The following is a 15,935-nucleotide window of genomic DNA, read 5'->3' as shown; positions in this document are numbered from 1 at the left end:
ACCAAACATTGTTTTCGCGGTACTGCTTAAAGATTCCTAACAAATGACGAAACAGGCACCTTCATATTTGCCTCCTGTTTTCAAGTGTGGAACACCAACAAAGTTGATGAAAGCAGCCGATACAGAGTCCACAAGATCACGTGGCAATCAAACGTCAACAAATGTACAAATGAGACAGCAGCTTGGCTAGCTGCATTGCTTGTAGAGATCTTAACAAACGGCAGCGCACTTGTCCACGGCTCAAACAATCCTCTCAAGGTGTCGAAGGCTGAGAAACTACAGGAAGTTGTGAGGATAAAGTTAGTGGAAAGTTACTGAAAATCAACAGAATCATTTAGAGGCATATATAATTAGAAAATTCATGACATTAGTTGATAAGATAACACTTGTTAGATGCTTTTGACGAGAGTTGCTGATCCACGTATGCATCAAGAAGTGGGCAGGAAGGAACAATCGGTGGCTCATCTGATCACAACTCATTCTTTTTATGGCTTCAACTTTGTTTGGAAGGCCACATGCTAGATCCCATCTCACTACTATAGTACTGGTATGTGCACTCGGCATCAGCATTTAAGTGAACAGATACTGGGCACCAGCAACAAGGCAAGCTTGGGACCAATTCCGAACCAAATTTGGGATAAATATATTAATATGGCAGTTCCTGTTAAAATTGCTATTCCAATACCATCTCCATAATCTCACTGCTATGGCAGTATCTTTTTTTTTTGAAAAGGTTACCGCTATGGCAGAGTATCAGAACACTATCTTGAACACTAGCTACTAATGAACCACAATAAATGAATCGAGTTTCGTGGGGAATCAACCAATAAATGCATACTGCAGGATGGAGCGTAGTGGGATGGGCACCCACACACCGAAAAGGAGGGAATCAGTGAAACAAACTCTAGAAAGTGGTAGAGCAGTTTTCTGCGATCAGAAACAAGGAAACAGACATATGCCCCAGTAATAAGTTTTCAGCCAACTGAAACTTTTTTGTAAGCAAAATATCCCTTATCAGGTAGAATGCCATAAATTATTAGACAGATGATGATTTAGCAATATGAAATTGAAAGATCAAGGGAGATGCAAATCTTTATAACCAAAATGCTATATTACCTCATGCAATGCTGGGCCTTCCCCATCCCCTAAAATTGGGCAAAGAAGTCCTGCAAGGACCAAAACAGTAATTTAGATCAAGAAAACTAACATAGTGATCAAATGCCATATAGAAACCGTGCTGTAAAAAGGTCATCAATTGCAAGCTGACATTCAACCAAGCACATCAATTGCCTATATACTGAAAAGATCATATCATAATAGTTTGTTTACAGGTCACATGCATCATTTCAAAAGGAAATCAAATGCCATCGTTGCAAGTCAGATTCCCAAAATAATATTGTTAGACGTAGCAATTTGCCCATAAGTTGAATCAGTAATCCAAATCATAAAATGGGATTTTTTCTCTATTTCTTCAATTTCATATTGACCACTCTAAGCAATAAGAGCCCGTCCTTCAGCCAGTGACACTATTGAGTCACCAAGAATATATTGTTACAGAATACCTGAATCAGTAAATCAATTTCATTTCCATTCATCTTTTACTGTGCCCTTTTCATGTCTAATTCACAACATTCTGTATTTCTAGTATACCACCAGAGAGAACTAAAAATAAAATTCACTGATATAACTTACAATTAAATGGTGTAAACAAGCACACCCATGAACTAACAGTAAACTGAACAGTAGAGCAATACTCTTGGACTTGTGCACAAAGATAACTCAAGAAAACCACAGCAACCACAGGGCTAATAACAGTAGAGCAATACGCTTGGACTTGTTCACAAAGACAACTCAAGAAACCTCAGCAATCGCAGGGCTAATAAGTTTCATAAGCTTACAAATCCATCAGTGGTACCAACCAGGCAATCACACAATGTCACAATATAAGGAAATCACATATAGGTAGAATATCTCCTTTGGGTAATTGTGTGACACTACTTGACTTGTCTCACAACCTCACTCCTCAATCTCATTGGGAGAAACAAGTTTCTGGACTATACCGGTCCTGTGGTAGCAAATCATGATCTCAAAACAAAATTGTGCATTGGGCGGCCCTATAGATTGGCCCTTCCCCCTCCCCCTCATCAAGCAAGCATAAGTAAGGATTTGAGGGGTTCGTCCCCTCCTAAATTGCCCTCCGTGGCAGAAGGTTAGTATAAAACTGACAGATGAATGGCCTATGGTCATGGCACTTTGTGAGATCTTTAGCACGCTGGTTATCTAATGGAGTACCTTCCCATCCCAAAGTCAGCACATGATGCATTAATACTGAACAAAAAATATGCTTAGGACCACTCTGAAGAACTTCCACAGGATGCAGTCAGGCATATTATTTTACAATCACGTGCCGTTCCTTTAATACCCAATGTCAGATTATCCGCAATAAGCAATCCTCGGTTTTTTTCCTTCACAACCACGCTACCTCCCTAGTCTATAGAAAGTCAAAACTCAAAACCAACTACCATCGACATCAAGCAAGCCTCTAGAAAGAACAAGAGTGGCGTACGGGCACCTTTCTGCTCGGATTCACGACCCAACAAGAAAACATAGCCAGGAAATTGAACTGGCACGTCGCTCGTTAGGAACTTAATTTGTAATTAGGGACCAAGTTCACCACAGAAAACCCGATAAGCTCAAACAAGGAACTGACTGAATGCCAATGGCTGCACGTGACAACAAAGTATCCGGCGAGGAGGGGAAACTGTTCCTACCTGGAACCATTTGGCGGCGACGGCGAGCGCGGAGGAGAGGCGGCAGCGGTTGGAGGCCTCGCAGGAGTGGATGGACTGGAAGTCGGCGGCGGGTAGCCTGCGCGTGATCCACCCGATGTCGAGGTAGACGTAGCTCGGCGGCGGGGGCAGGTCGACCTTGATGCGGATGACGTTGAACCAGAAGAGGAAGCGGCGGACCTGGACGCCCTCGAGGCCGGAGAGGGAGCCGTAGCGGAGCACCCCCGTGACGCGGGGCTGGAAGTAGGTGAGGTACCCGAAGTGGACGTAGCAGGGCCCCGCGAGGTCGACGGCGAGGCTGCCGTTGTCAGCGAGCGAGAAGGCGGTGACGGTCGACGGGAAGACGCCCGGGGGCAGGCCGTACAGCGGGAGGAGCTCGGCGAGGGTCGCGTTCTTGTGCGGCGGCGGCGGAGTGGGAGTTGGAGTGGGAGGGGATGGGGGAGGGGTCGCCGCCGCCGCGGCGCCGGCGGCGAGGAGCAGCGGCAGGAGGAGGAGAGCGAGGCGCCGCATTGGGAGGAGACGGAGAGAGCGCACGTTTTCTTCCCCCCTCTGCGTGTCTTGGTGGGATCACCGTGACGGGGAAGAAGGTGCCGGCTGGGCTGGGTCTGGGTGTGGTGGGTTTGGCCGTTTGGGTTCCGATGCTTCGATCTATATGGAATGGAACCAACCACGAGGTTTGGGTTCAGGTCTTTGCCATTTTGTTTTTGTTTTGATCTAGTAATAAAATGTTTTTCTTTCTATATTTTTTAGATTCTTTTTTTTGCTATTATAGTTTTAGGGTCAAATACTCTAAAAAAGAGTTGTAGGGTCAAAGACTCAAGAGCGATGGGAGTTGAGAAATTGCTTCAAGTAACACAAGCCCAGATCAGACGGAATCCCAGTGATGGATATGCTGTTGCGTTGCGACTCTTCTATACACGTGGCACGCAGATCAGCTACTAAAGGTATGCGTTGCAATATTCTACTCCCTCCATTTCAAATTGTAGGTCACTGCAACTTGGAGAGTCATATCATTTCATGTTTGACCAAAATTATAGAAAGAATTACAAAGATTTATAGCACATAGATATAATATGAAAACATATTTAGTGGAGAATCTAATAGTAGTTATTTGGTATTATAAATGTTAGTGCTTTATTGTATATATTTGATCGAGATGTTTTAATTTTTAAAAAATTAAAATGACTTATAATTTGGAATGGAGGGAGCACATTTCTACTCTAAGCTGTTTTGGTTGTGCAACCAGCTCCAAAACCAGCACCCACCTCCGACCGGTCATTTTCTTGCATGCTTCGATAGTGCAAACTAGAATTTTCCAAATTTGCTATTGCCGTTTCTTTCACAGGGTTTGAACTTTGGAATGTTATTGCCACGAGTTGGGCTGTACTGTAGCAAACTACTTTTGAGGAGGGAAGGCCTGATTTCGTAATGGGCCTATATAATGATGAACGTGTGTGTAGGGGAACGCCTGATCGGACGGATCTGAGAGGCCCGAAACAAGCATCCTACAGCTCTTGGGCTATAAGCCTACCACGAAGCCCAAAAGAGAGTAAAAACAGAAGAAACGGCGGAACTGCCATTCGTTCGTTCGTTCGTTTATCCGGACTTCAGGAGGGATAGATGACAGCACAGCACTGATGGCTATGGTTCAGATTTTGTGCTTGCCAATGTTTTCCTGCGAGAGGTTTGCTGAAACTGGTGCGTAAACGCTCAACCTTTGTTGCAAGGTATACGGATTAAGGCAAGGACGCATGGTTACTTTTTGGAAGTAATGCACCCAACTCTGTACATCACTCTGCTAAATTCAAAATATCCATAGCATATACACATATGAATCCAGATCAGCATGGCGTTTCACACGTTTTCAGATTCCTTCCAAGCCAAAGCATAGCCAAATCTCTAATCAGCAGAGTGGCCGTCGATCGATGCAGGCCAGGTTCAAATGGGGCCCAGCTCATGCACTCCTCGTAGTCTCAGTCGTAGGCGAGAGCTTTCCTCATGTTTCATCCACGTAGCGTGGCTACTATGGACAACAGTTACTAACCGTAATGGTGTACTCCAGCACACACACTGACAAAAGGTGTCGCTAGCTTGTACAACTGGGAAAACGCATCCGGCAAGTTTGCCCGGCCGTCACATGTTTTTTTTTTAACGAAACGGCACGAGAGTGTGCCTATCGGCCGTCACATGTTATGCGGGGTGATCGTCGCCGGGCCTCCGCCCCCTGGTAACATTCGCTCTATCTTGGAATCCCCGTCTCCCCTACCCATTGTTGCGAGGGAGAGAAGCAGCAGCAGCAGCAGCCATGGCGCATGTCCTCGTCGTGCCGTTCCCGGCCCAGGGCCACATGAACCCCATGGTGCAGTTCGCCAAGTGCCTGGCGTCCAAGGGCGTGGCCACCACGCTCGTCACCACCCGCTTCATCGCGCGGACGTCCGCCGTGGACGCGCGCCCGGCGGCGGTCGAGGCCGTCTCCGACGGGCACGACGAGGGCGGGTTCGCGTCGGCAGCCAGCGTCGGCGAGTACCTGGAGAAGCAGACGGCCGCCATGTCCGAGTCGCTGGCGGCGCTCATCGAGGAGCGCGCGTCGTCGTCGTCGCCGTCGGCGGCGGCGCAGCAGCGCTTCACGTGCGTCGTGTACGACTCGTACGAGCAGTGGGTGCCGCCCGTGGCGCGGCGGATGGGCCTCCCCGCCGTGCCCTTCTCCACGCAGTCGTGCGCGGTCAGCGCCGTGTACTACCACTTCAACCAGGGGAGGCTCGCCGTACCGCCGCCGCAGGCCGCGGACGGCGGCGACGGTGGTGGTGGCGTAGCCCGGAGCAAGGCCCTCGAGGGGCTGCCGGAGATGGAGAGGTCGGAGTTCCCGTCGTCCGTGTTTGGCGATGGGCCGTACCCAATGATCGCCGAGAGCGCGCTCAAACAGTTCGCTCAAGAGGGGAAAGATGACTGGGTGCTGTTCAATTCATTCGAAGAGCTGGAGAGCGAGGTGAGTGCGCATTTTGGTTTACAGGTTTCTTAGAATTTATTAGTCATATAAAAAACGCACATCTATATGAAGTACGTTTTTTGTATGACTAATAAATTCAAAATCATGTAAACTAAAAATGCTTCCTTATCCATTCCCTTTGTCTATTTAATTTTTTTAATAAACACATCAGATTTTTTTTATTACAATTCATGCAAGTTGATATCTCTAAAATCAATTTCATATTAAATGTTCCGAACCTATAAAATAATCATAAAACTCTTAATACATTTTTTAACACAGGGCATTAATTCTGCTCATAAAATTTGAACTTAAAAGAATTTGTACATAGTGAAATAAAAAAAGAAAAATAGTTCAGGAAACAAATCGAGCATAACTTTTATTAAACAGACAAAGTGAATTGATGATGATAGTAAAGTAGATTTTTTCTTAATTTTTTAGTAAGACTGATTTCCTACCTGGTACCGCCAGATGAATTTCATTTCAGAGCATATATATGTGCGGTACGATGAGAGATTCGGAGCAAGTTTAATTTTTTCTTTGAACCGGACTAATCATCTCGACCGCTTCTTCCTGTGCATAGGTCTTGGCTGGACTGACAAACTACATGAAGGCCCGAGCCATCGGTCCGTGCGTGCCGCTGCCGGCCGCTGGCACCGGCGCCACCGGCCGGATCACCTACGGCGCCAACCTGCTGAACCCGGAGGACGCCTGCATCAAGTGGCTGGACACCAAGGCCCCCGGCTCCGTGGCCTACGTCTCCTTCGGCAGCTTCGCGTCCCTCGGCGCCGCCCAGGCGGAGGAGCTCGCCCGCGGCCTCCTCGCCGCCGGCAAGCCGTTCCTCTGGGTGGTGCGGGCCAACGAGGAGCACGACCTCCCGCGGCACCTCCTCGACGACCCCGCGGCGTCGGGCGCCGCGATGGTCGTGCGCTGGTGCCCGCAGCTGGACGTGCTGGCGCACCCTGCCGTGGGCTGCTTCGTGACCCACTGCGGCTGGAACTCGACGCTGGAGGCGCTCGGCTTCGGCGTGCCGATGGTGGCGCTGGGGCTGTGGTCCGACCAGCCCACCAACGCGCGGTACGTCGAGGCCGCCTGGGGCGCCGGCGCGCGCGCGCGCCGCGACGACGCCGCGGGGGTGTTCCCGCGCGGGGAGGTGGAGCGGTGCGTGCGCGCCGTCATGGACGAGGGCGAGGGCGCAGCCGCGATGAGGGAGACGGCCGGGAAGTGGAGGGACAGGGCTCGAGCGGCGGTGGCGCCCGGCGGCAGCTCCGACCGGAGCCTGGACGAGTTCGTGGAGTTCGTGCGCGCCGGCGCCGCTGCGGAGAAGTGGAAGGCGCTGGTTCTGGAGGGAAGCGAGCCTGAAGGGTCTGAGATGTGATGACGCGATGCGATCAGACAACGCTTGGCTTGCTTTGTTTTGTGATGACCGGATCGGCCGGGCACAATTACATGGTGGCTGGGGTTAGGACGCTCACCCTCACCACATGATGCATGCATGGATGATCCTAGATGGGGTGGTTCAACCAATTTACTTGTAGCATATGGTTCACTCTAATTAGTAGAATAATGTATTAAGTGGGATGGTCTCATCCTGAATGAGTTGGTCCAATTCATCCAACCAAATAAAAGGATCATTATTATTTTAAATCATTTCATACATGAATTAAATGATACAACCAACCAAACACAATAACGAAAGCTGCCCCATGGACTCTGGCACCTCATTTGTCCAACGTCGCCCTGCTAGCGTTTCCAGAGCGTTCTTGAGCCTCCCAACAGACGCCACGCTCAGCATCATATGCCTACCTCTGCACCAACTGGTCTCCGCCCTCCGTCTGTCCCGCCGACTCTGCCTGCTAGGCATCATCTGCGATAGGCAAGGCGACGTTGGAGGGAGCAACGGCACGACGGCACCACGCTCCAGTTGCCTCCGCTTGCCCTCCGTCGCAGCCCGGCCCTCGCCTCCTGGAGCTCCATTGCACCAGTGGCGAAGCCCCCGGTTGACAGCTCGTGATTTGCGTGCCAAGGATAAAGCCACAACGGACGAGTGACAGGGAGATGAGCGATGAGCTCTCCGCCGACCGCGTGCGGGGTGCCAGCCGTGGCTTTCGTGGAGCATCTCGATGTCAACAGCCCAACGCGGATATGCGACCGCTCAAGGATATGCTGGCGTTCCTGCATCCGGGCGCGGGCAGAGGCTACGGTAGCGTCAGCCTCGTACGACATGGTTCAAACATGTTGCGAGAGCTCCTGCACGTCCACAATCAGTTCATCAGCCATCACATGCTCAAGTTCATCACCGTGGGCGCGTGGCTCTGTCTATCGACACTACCAATGAGATTGCGGTTACCTAATATCATTTTACTTGCATAAAATTGGTCTCCTTCATAAAGTAATCTTGGAATTTGGCAGGTCCTGCTGTGTTCTTGCATGAACCGTCTCATTAGGTTCCTATGGTGGTTAGAAAATGTAAACTATCAGCTTATTCATTCTGGAAATATATTTGGATCCCTGCAACCATTTACCTCCCATCAGTTTTAGCATTCTAACTACTGTAGTCATCTGCATCGATCAAGCTCTTCTGATAGGGGTACTATTATCGTGTTCTTAGATCGTAAATCCAACAAATCAAAGGCTATTATAATAACACTGGACATATCCAAAGGGGCGCAACAACGCTGCACCTAATACTATACACATTATGCATAAGAATATCACCTGTAGACATTAGTAAACATAATAAACGGCTTGCTGAAATTGATAAGACCGCACATGCATTAGATTCACCTTGTGCTACGAAGAATGAAATAAATTAAAAGAATGTGCTTTTCTGTCAACCAATTCTAATGTTGCCGGACATTTTGATCATGATGCACCTTGCCATACCATCCTTTGTCTTGCACATTGCTTTGTCACTAACCTTTTGTAGGAGATGGATGATGGGATGGAGTTGAGGACGACTCTAATTCAAGAAGGAAAGGATGATGAGGACATCACCGTGATTGATACACGCAAACCACGCGCTTCACCAAGTTACAAGTCGTCACCAACTTGAACTTCGCGTTCGGTTCTGACTCAGCCGACCACCATGCACGAAACGACAAACAGTTGTAGTATTTATTTAGAGAAGATAATTTGAATTTAATTGGACAGTGATCAATTTAATCCAAACATATTTATAAAATGAATATCAAGTAATTGAATCGGTATCTGATTACGTGAGACACGTGTAATATGAAACCACAGGAGCGGGAAAAGCCATGGAGCAATCAATATGCTATCGGCCTGCTGGGTCAGCAGGACTAGCCGGGGGAACTTCTGTCACGTAAGCGGAAGCAATAACTTGTATAACAACCCAGCTTAGGAAAACGGCTCATGCCCACTTTGCATGTTGAGTGGATCACACCTACACTGCAACCTGCTTACGCTTTCGTCCCCGTTTCGTGTAAAAGGGTTAACTTAAGGTTGCAATGCTTCCTAACACTAGCTATTTAAGTTGGTCTATCTCTCACTTGGGTAGCAGTTTGAGACTATCCCATACATCCTACTTTTGGTGGAGTAACCACATAGCTATTTTCACCCATGGGTCTCACAACACTCCCACCCTAAGGACTCGACGTACTCGTCGAGCTATCGAACCAACCTACCCATACAGGACAATTGTCCAGGACCTACTCTCCCAGCCATGTCCGTACATCCAATATCGGTGCATGTGCCATATCGTGTCCACACAGAACCCACGCGTCATGCACACCATGCCCGCGCACTTGACCCGCCTGAGCTTGTGACACGGCGAGAGCGTGCTTTGGTACCAAATGTAACGACCCAGTCCAGAAAAACGGCTCATGCCCATTCTGCACGCTGAGTGGACCTCACCTACACTGGAACCTGCTTATGCTTTTACCCTCGCTTCACGTAAAAAGGTTAACCCAAGGTTGCAATACTTTCTAACCCTGACTATTTAAGTTGGCTAGCAGTTTGGACTCCCATACATGCTACCTTTGGTGGAGTGACCACACGGCCATTTTGACCCATGGGCCTCATAACTCGGTTTTGGAGAGGGCAGAGATAGAAGCAATTATTGTCGGTGTGTGGAACGAATGAATAACTATAGCATTGCACAATAGTGTAAGGAATAAGTACTACGTAGGAGCAGGCCAGACGATCTGTGGCTTCTGTTTTTCTCCCCACCAACAGCAAGCCCTTGTTTACTTCCCTCCAAACTCCCAACTTTAACACTATGCAAAAAGAAAATTCCCCATCACATCAAACTTGCGGTATATGCATAGAGTACTAAATGTAGACGAAATCAAAAACTAATTGCACAGTTTTGTTGTACCTTGCGAGACGAATCTTTTGAGCCTAATTAGTCAATATTTGGACAATAATTCACAAATACAAACGAAACGCTACAGTTGCGTATTTATGGCAAAATGCCAATTTTGCCACTCCCAAATTGGAAAGTAAACAAGGCCCAAGTTGTTCCTTCCACTACCATTTGAGTAAATAGTTGGCAGGCCTTCACCCTATAGTAGGCTGTGATCTGTGGCTTTCTCCTGGAATAGGCTGATAATTGCTTATACCTGCGGACCATATATGTAGTTAATCCTTCCAAGCAGACTTGCTGCTGTCCCTCTTGCTCTCTCGCTGAAGTACCCTAGGACTAGGGTAATCTTGCCCATACGGATTAGTGTAATCTAGCCATCTACGAAGTAGGGATTTTTTGTATGGTGTGTTTGCTCGAAAGAAAAAAAGAGTATAGTTGTGATATGGAGTTCTTGATTGAGATAGGTATGTTAGCAGTAATCCTTGTGTTTTTGCCTATCTACTAGCATTAGTATAGGCAACCACTTCCTTAGATAGTAAGTTTCCTTAGGCTGCAAGCTTGAGTCAAGTCAATGGGTTAAGTCTTTGTTATAGTGGGTAAGTAAGTCTAGTCCGATCAGCGATCAGCTTCGTGCACGGCACAGGTACCTATGCCCCGACGGTCGACACGGGCACTGCAGCACTAGAACCATCTAGAATTGACAAATCTCCTAACGGTGTACTCAATCCTGATTTCTGGTTGCAAATTACAAGTGTGGATTCACTGATTCAATGATTGATTGGTGTGTCCATAGTTCATTGAGATGTGATTCAGTTGTTAGGGTTACTTAGCCTAGCTTGAAAATTGACCTTCTGGTTATTATTTATTAATCCCTCTGTTAAATTGTACTCTACTCCATCACAATCCAGCTTTCAATTACAAATTGTGATTGTAGATTCACTTGTATACAGAATTGTTGGGGAATTTTGTAGTTGGATCCAAATTGTGTGTTGGATTATACCATATTGTATATTAGAATTTTTGACTAGGACTACCCTAGTTCAACACTAAATGTACAACGCAAACGACGACGATGTACGTTCAATTGACCAGAGAGGTGCAAAGTGCAAATTAGGTTCAAGTCCAAAAGATTATATGCCTCATATGCAAGTGGAATGCATTCTATCACACCTCTAGGAACATTCTTTGCTTTTTCTTTAACACCTTTTCTCATGCGAAACATTTTTTTCCTTCTCCTAGAGTAAATAGGTGCGTGCGCGCTGTCATGGATGAGGGTGAGCGCGCGTCGGCAAAGAGGGAGATAGCGGGGAAGTGGAGGGAAAGGGCTCGCGCTGTGGTCAGCGGAAGCTCCGACCGGAGCCTGGACGAGTTCGTGCATGCTGGCGTTGCGGAAAGGTGGAACCGTGGAAGCCGGTGGTTATAGAGGGGAGCGAGGTTTAAGGGTATGAGATGTGATCACTTGATGAGATAGATGGAGCATGCGAAAACTGAAGCATTCAATGCTTGGTGCTTGCTTTGGTTTATGACTGGACCGGCTCGCCAATGGTCCTTGGGACTTGTGGATAGGTTATCTATGGTTATGGATTATTTTATACTTTTTTAGTTTTATTTTGAGCATATAAAACGTGGGCTGAGTCTCATCTTCCTAGCCTCCCTTCTAATTATTGCACAACTGTGAACCAGACCTCAAATAAAAAAACTAATTATTGCACAACTGTGAACCAGGCCTCAAAGGCGGATGAGGAACGCATGAGTGGGTCTACGACAAGGTGGGGCAAAGGATAGGAAGAGGCGTATAGAAATATCTCTAGAGACGAAAACAAGACGGGGAAATCCCATCCCAACCGGCACCCTATATTTATCAGGAACAGGAACGTTCCTGTATTTTACTCACGAATTCCCGATTTTATTCCCGGTTTTTCCCGTATAGCAACACTGGCCAGCTTTCCAAAAGATCGGTCTGCTTTCCCGGTTAACGAAATGACCAAGCGTGTCAGTCAGCCTGTGCATGCTCGTGGCTTAGAAATCCACCGAAGATGCAAGTTTGGCCATTTCGTTGTATTTTCTCTTTTCCTTTGCAATTTCTTTATTTTTGTTTCCACGTATTTTGTGATAACTAAATTATACAAATAATTGTTTTTCTAGAGTTCAGTCCATCAATCATCCTGATTGATTATACCGGTTCCCGACCATTATTGGCATGTTCCTGACCAAATTATTTTGTTTCCGACATCTTCGATTTCATTTTCCCGACCGGCATTCACGCTCTCGTTTCCGTTCCTGAAAAAAAAATACAGTAGCGAAAGTGGTTTCCCTATCGTTACCGACCATTTCCATCCCTAAATGTCCCCGTAGCCGTTCCTTAAAAAAAATGTCCCCATAGCGAGCTAGATCAGGCGGTTCCTGTGGCACAAAGCAGGTCGTTGTCAACATGACCGGCAGGGCGGACCCATGCCAGGTAGGACCGGGCAAGGGATCACAACTCACAAGCCACACTCAGATTTTGATTTATATGAACTTGAGCCATGTTTGGTGATGGTGAAGTTATGAAGACCAAAAAGCTCATTCATTCTCAGTCTTATTTAGAGTAGAGATTTCTAGATTTTTCTCCATATTATGATAATACGATGAAGCATACATTTTAGGTCCGGAAGTGACATATGGTTGTTTAAAGATATTTGACAAATAAAAAATGGACTATCTATTTATCCGTTGATAAACCGCTGGATTAAAATCCAACAGTTTGGATTCCCTCGATGATGGAAAAATTGAATAAAATCAGAACATTTTGTTTGTCTATCTGGAACATTTTATTTCATAGCTAGAATATAAATTGTTTTAGACCGGAACTTTTGCAAATCCGTGACATCCAGATTTTTAAGAATGATTTATTTCTCTACTTATTAGAACATTTATTTCAGTGTCGGAACATTTTTTCCATCATGCTGGAAAATTAAAAAAATTTGACAGATTTTTGCCAAAAAAACCTGTCAGGTAAATAGCGTTTGCTCCCACCATTTCCTAAAGCAGCCAGCAGGTAAATGCACTTGGTTGTACGTACTTGTATCTATGAATGAAATCCAAGCTCCTACCTTTTCTTTTAAAAAGGAAAACGTTCAATCCATTGCATTGGTTTCTCGGACACGATCAAACTTTGAAAGCACGCATACATAGTTTCATTTGTTACATTACACATGAAAAATGAGAAAAATACAATTTAATTCCCCGACTAGCTCCATTTATAGTTTCATAGTGAAGTTATGAAGACCAAAAAGCTCATTCATTCTGAATCTTATTGAGAGTAGAGATTTCAAGGTTTTTCCCCACATCATGATGAATACGATTAAACATATATTCTAGGTCCGGAATTGATATATGGTTAGGTTTGTTTAAAGATATTTGACAAATGAAAAATGGGCTATCTATTTATCTGTTGATAAATCACTGGATTAAAATCCAGCAGTTTGGATTCCCTCGATAATAAAAAATGCAATAAAATCATAACATTTTATTTGTCTATCTGGAACATTTTGTTTGGCAGCTGGAATATATATTTTTAGACTTACATTGCAAACATTTTATTCTCTACCTAGAAACATTTTATTTCACTGCCGGGACATTTTTTCCATTATGGTGGAATATTAAAAATAGTTGAGGGAGTAAAACAGACTTTTTCCTTCTTAAAAAGATATGCAGCCAGCAGGTAAATGCACTTGTATCTATCAATGAAATCTAATCTCTTATATTTTCTTTTTTTAACGAATGGGCATGAGACTGTGCCTATTTCATTGATAAAGAGGGGTAAATACAGTCGGCTAGCCGGTATAAAGGGAAAATGAAAAAGAACAAAACTTTGAGCTTATTCTCACGTTAGAAGACTCGTAAGGCTCTTTGCACCGTCTGCAATCCACTAGTTCGCCTCATCTTTGATTTTTGCGAGGACCGATGGTACAGACGATTCTTGGCGTCGGAAAATTCATGAGTTCCTTTCCTTCCATATCTCCCATATGATTAGAAGAGAAATATTGCGTGTCGCCTTCCGTGAAATTCCTGGTGTTGTTGTGATACTGGACCACCATTCCAGACATGTCGTATTTTGATGCCATTCGTTTGGAGCAAGTTTCCCTTGTGCGGTCCAGGAGGTCACATCCACAAGCGTCTTGTGAATCGCCATTCAGCTAGGAGGTGGTGCGCTGTCTCCATCGTAAACCTACAGAGTAGGCAAGTCAGGCTGCGGTCCTATCCTCATCTTGCCAGTATGTCTGACGAGCAAACCCTGTTCTGCACAATTAGTCATGCAAAGAATTTGCATTTTGGTGGAGCCCACGTATTGCAGATGGTGGCTATTTGGGGTGCTTTTGTGCACCCGATGAATTGTGTTTCTTTTAAAAATGAAAACATTTAATCCATCGCATTGGTTTCTTGGATACAATCGTACTTTAGAAAAGCACACATATACAGTTTCATTTGTTACATTACACATGAAAAATGAGCAAATACAATTTAATTCCCCGACTAGGTAGTGAACCTCGAGGCCATCCTGACTTATTCCATAATATTACACTTAGCTTCTTAACCAAAGCTTAAATATAGGTTTAAAAAAACAAAGCTTAAATATACGTGTTCTGACTCCTTTCATCGACATTATTTATAGCTACAATACCAAATTGTTGTTGATCCGATCGACACCAATTCCCTACGGATAAATCCACGCGCGAAGCCATCATAAGAGCAGCAGGAGGCTGTCAGTACCCACCGGTGAACTTGGACTTGAGGAGCTCGACGACCTCGGCGTCCACCCGGAGCGCCTTGACGAGCACCGGCGTCGGGATCGGCGGCGAGGACCCGAACAGCGTCAGCGGCACGAAGATGATGCCTGGGTTCTGGCTGTTGAACGACACCACCATGGTGGCCTCCTCCTTCCCGACGTTGAACTGGAAGTGCACGAGGCCGCGCGGGATGACGAAGGTCTCCCCGGCGCGGACCACCTTGGAGTAGTACCGGTTGCCGGAGTCGAGGCTGCCGACGATGCCGACGAGGAGCTCGCCGCGGGTCACGATCCCGACCTCGGTGGCGCGCGGGTGGACGTGCGGCGGGTTGGTGCCGCCGGGGGCGAAGTCGACGCGGTTCATGGACACGCCGAGCGTGTTCAGGCCGGGCCACTCGTTCACGTCGAGCTCCGTCACGTTGGAGCCGTTCGGGTTGGCCAGCGTGTCCCCGCCGCTGGCGATCCTGGTCGAGAAGAGGAACTCGTCGCCGGCCGACGAGGAAGGCTGGCACGGGTAGCCGTTCACCGTGGGCTTGCCGTTGAGGTCGGCGACGCAGAAGTCCTGGAGAGGGTCCGGGTCGGCGGCCATGAGGTGAGGTGCCAGCAGCAGAAGCAGCGTGGCGGACAATGCTGCTAGGGCTTTGTAGTTGAAGTGCTCCATCGCTAATGGACTGGAGCTGGCTCTAGTGAATAACCAGCTAGCTAGTGTGTTGTGGTTGTGGAGACTGGAGAGCTGAGGTAGCAGCGATGGATGGATTGGTGAACCATTGTGCCCTTTATATAGGGACGCATGCATGGATTCTACCGTTGTAGGACAGGTTAGCCATGTAATGAAATGCATTGATGTCAAAGTTCAGTGATTTTAGCCCTTTTGTATTAACATGATGGAACGTGGAGATAGTTTTGTTTTTAACTATATAACAATTTAGAACAAGCTAATTAGTTCATAATATATTTGAATATTGATTTTTTCAGCCACAAAATCTTTATCAGTCAATGCCATACCGGCTGCTAAGGACCGGGCAATATTTGTTTCTGCATGCAGACATCGAGAGAGCTATAGAA

The 15,935-nt window shown here is 46.6% G+C and overlaps 3 protein-coding genes across 4 annotated transcripts; 1 reads left to right on the top strand and 2 right to left on the bottom strand.

Moving 5' to 3' along the window:
- Positions 1 to 44: 44 nt before the first annotated feature.
- LOC117838917 (uncharacterized protein At5g01610) lies at positions 45 to 3,434 on the bottom strand. Of its 2 annotated transcripts, XR_011897076.1 has the most exons (4): positions 2,772 to 3,434; positions 1,117 to 1,166; positions 839 to 927; positions 45 to 276 (listed from the first exon to the last, which is right to left on the bottom strand). XR_011897076.1 is itself a non-coding variant. In XM_034719115.2 (3 exons), the coding sequence occupies exons 1-2, from the start codon at positions 3,297 to 3,299 to the stop codon at positions 1,146 to 1,148; spliced, it is 549 nt and encodes a 182-aa protein (XP_034575006.1). In that variant the 5' UTR covers positions 3,300 to 3,429; the 3' UTR covers positions 45 to 276; positions 1,117 to 1,145. The 2 variants fall into 2 exon arrangements, 1 of the variants encoding a protein (XP_034575006.1); XM_034719115.2 differs by lacking the exon at positions 839 to 927 and having other exon boundaries at positions 2,772 to 3,429.
- Positions 3,435 to 4,261: 827 nt separating this feature from the next.
- LOC117840426 (indole-3-acetate beta-glucosyltransferase) lies at positions 4,262 to 7,416 on the top strand. The gene is made up of 2 exons (XM_034720931.2): positions 4,262 to 5,775; positions 6,359 to 7,416. Exons 1-2 carry the CDS (start codon positions 5,095 to 5,097, stop codon positions 7,151 to 7,153), a joined length of 1,476 nt encoding a protein of 491 aa, XP_034576822.1. The 5' UTR covers positions 4,262 to 5,094; the 3' UTR covers positions 7,154 to 7,416.
- Positions 7,417 to 14,558: 7,142 nt separating this feature from the next.
- Positions 14,559 to 15,636, bottom strand: LOC117836476 (germin-like protein 3-5). Its single transcript, XM_034715911.2, has one exon. It carries the CDS (start codon positions 15,529 to 15,531, stop codon positions 14,848 to 14,850), a length of 684 nt encoding a protein of 227 aa, XP_034571802.1. The 5' UTR covers positions 15,532 to 15,636; the 3' UTR covers positions 14,559 to 14,847.
- Positions 15,637 to 15,935: the final 299 nt, after the last annotated feature.

The sequence above is a fragment of the Setaria viridis genome, chromosome 9 (assembly GCF_005286985.2).
Source record: "Setaria viridis chromosome 9, Setaria_viridis_v4.0, whole genome shotgun sequence".
Classification (NCBI taxonomy): domain Eukaryota; kingdom Viridiplantae; phylum Streptophyta; class Magnoliopsida; order Poales; family Poaceae; genus Setaria; species Setaria viridis.
The sequence above is the reverse complement of the archived record's forward strand: the minus strand, read 5'-3'. Positions and strand labels throughout refer to the sequence as shown.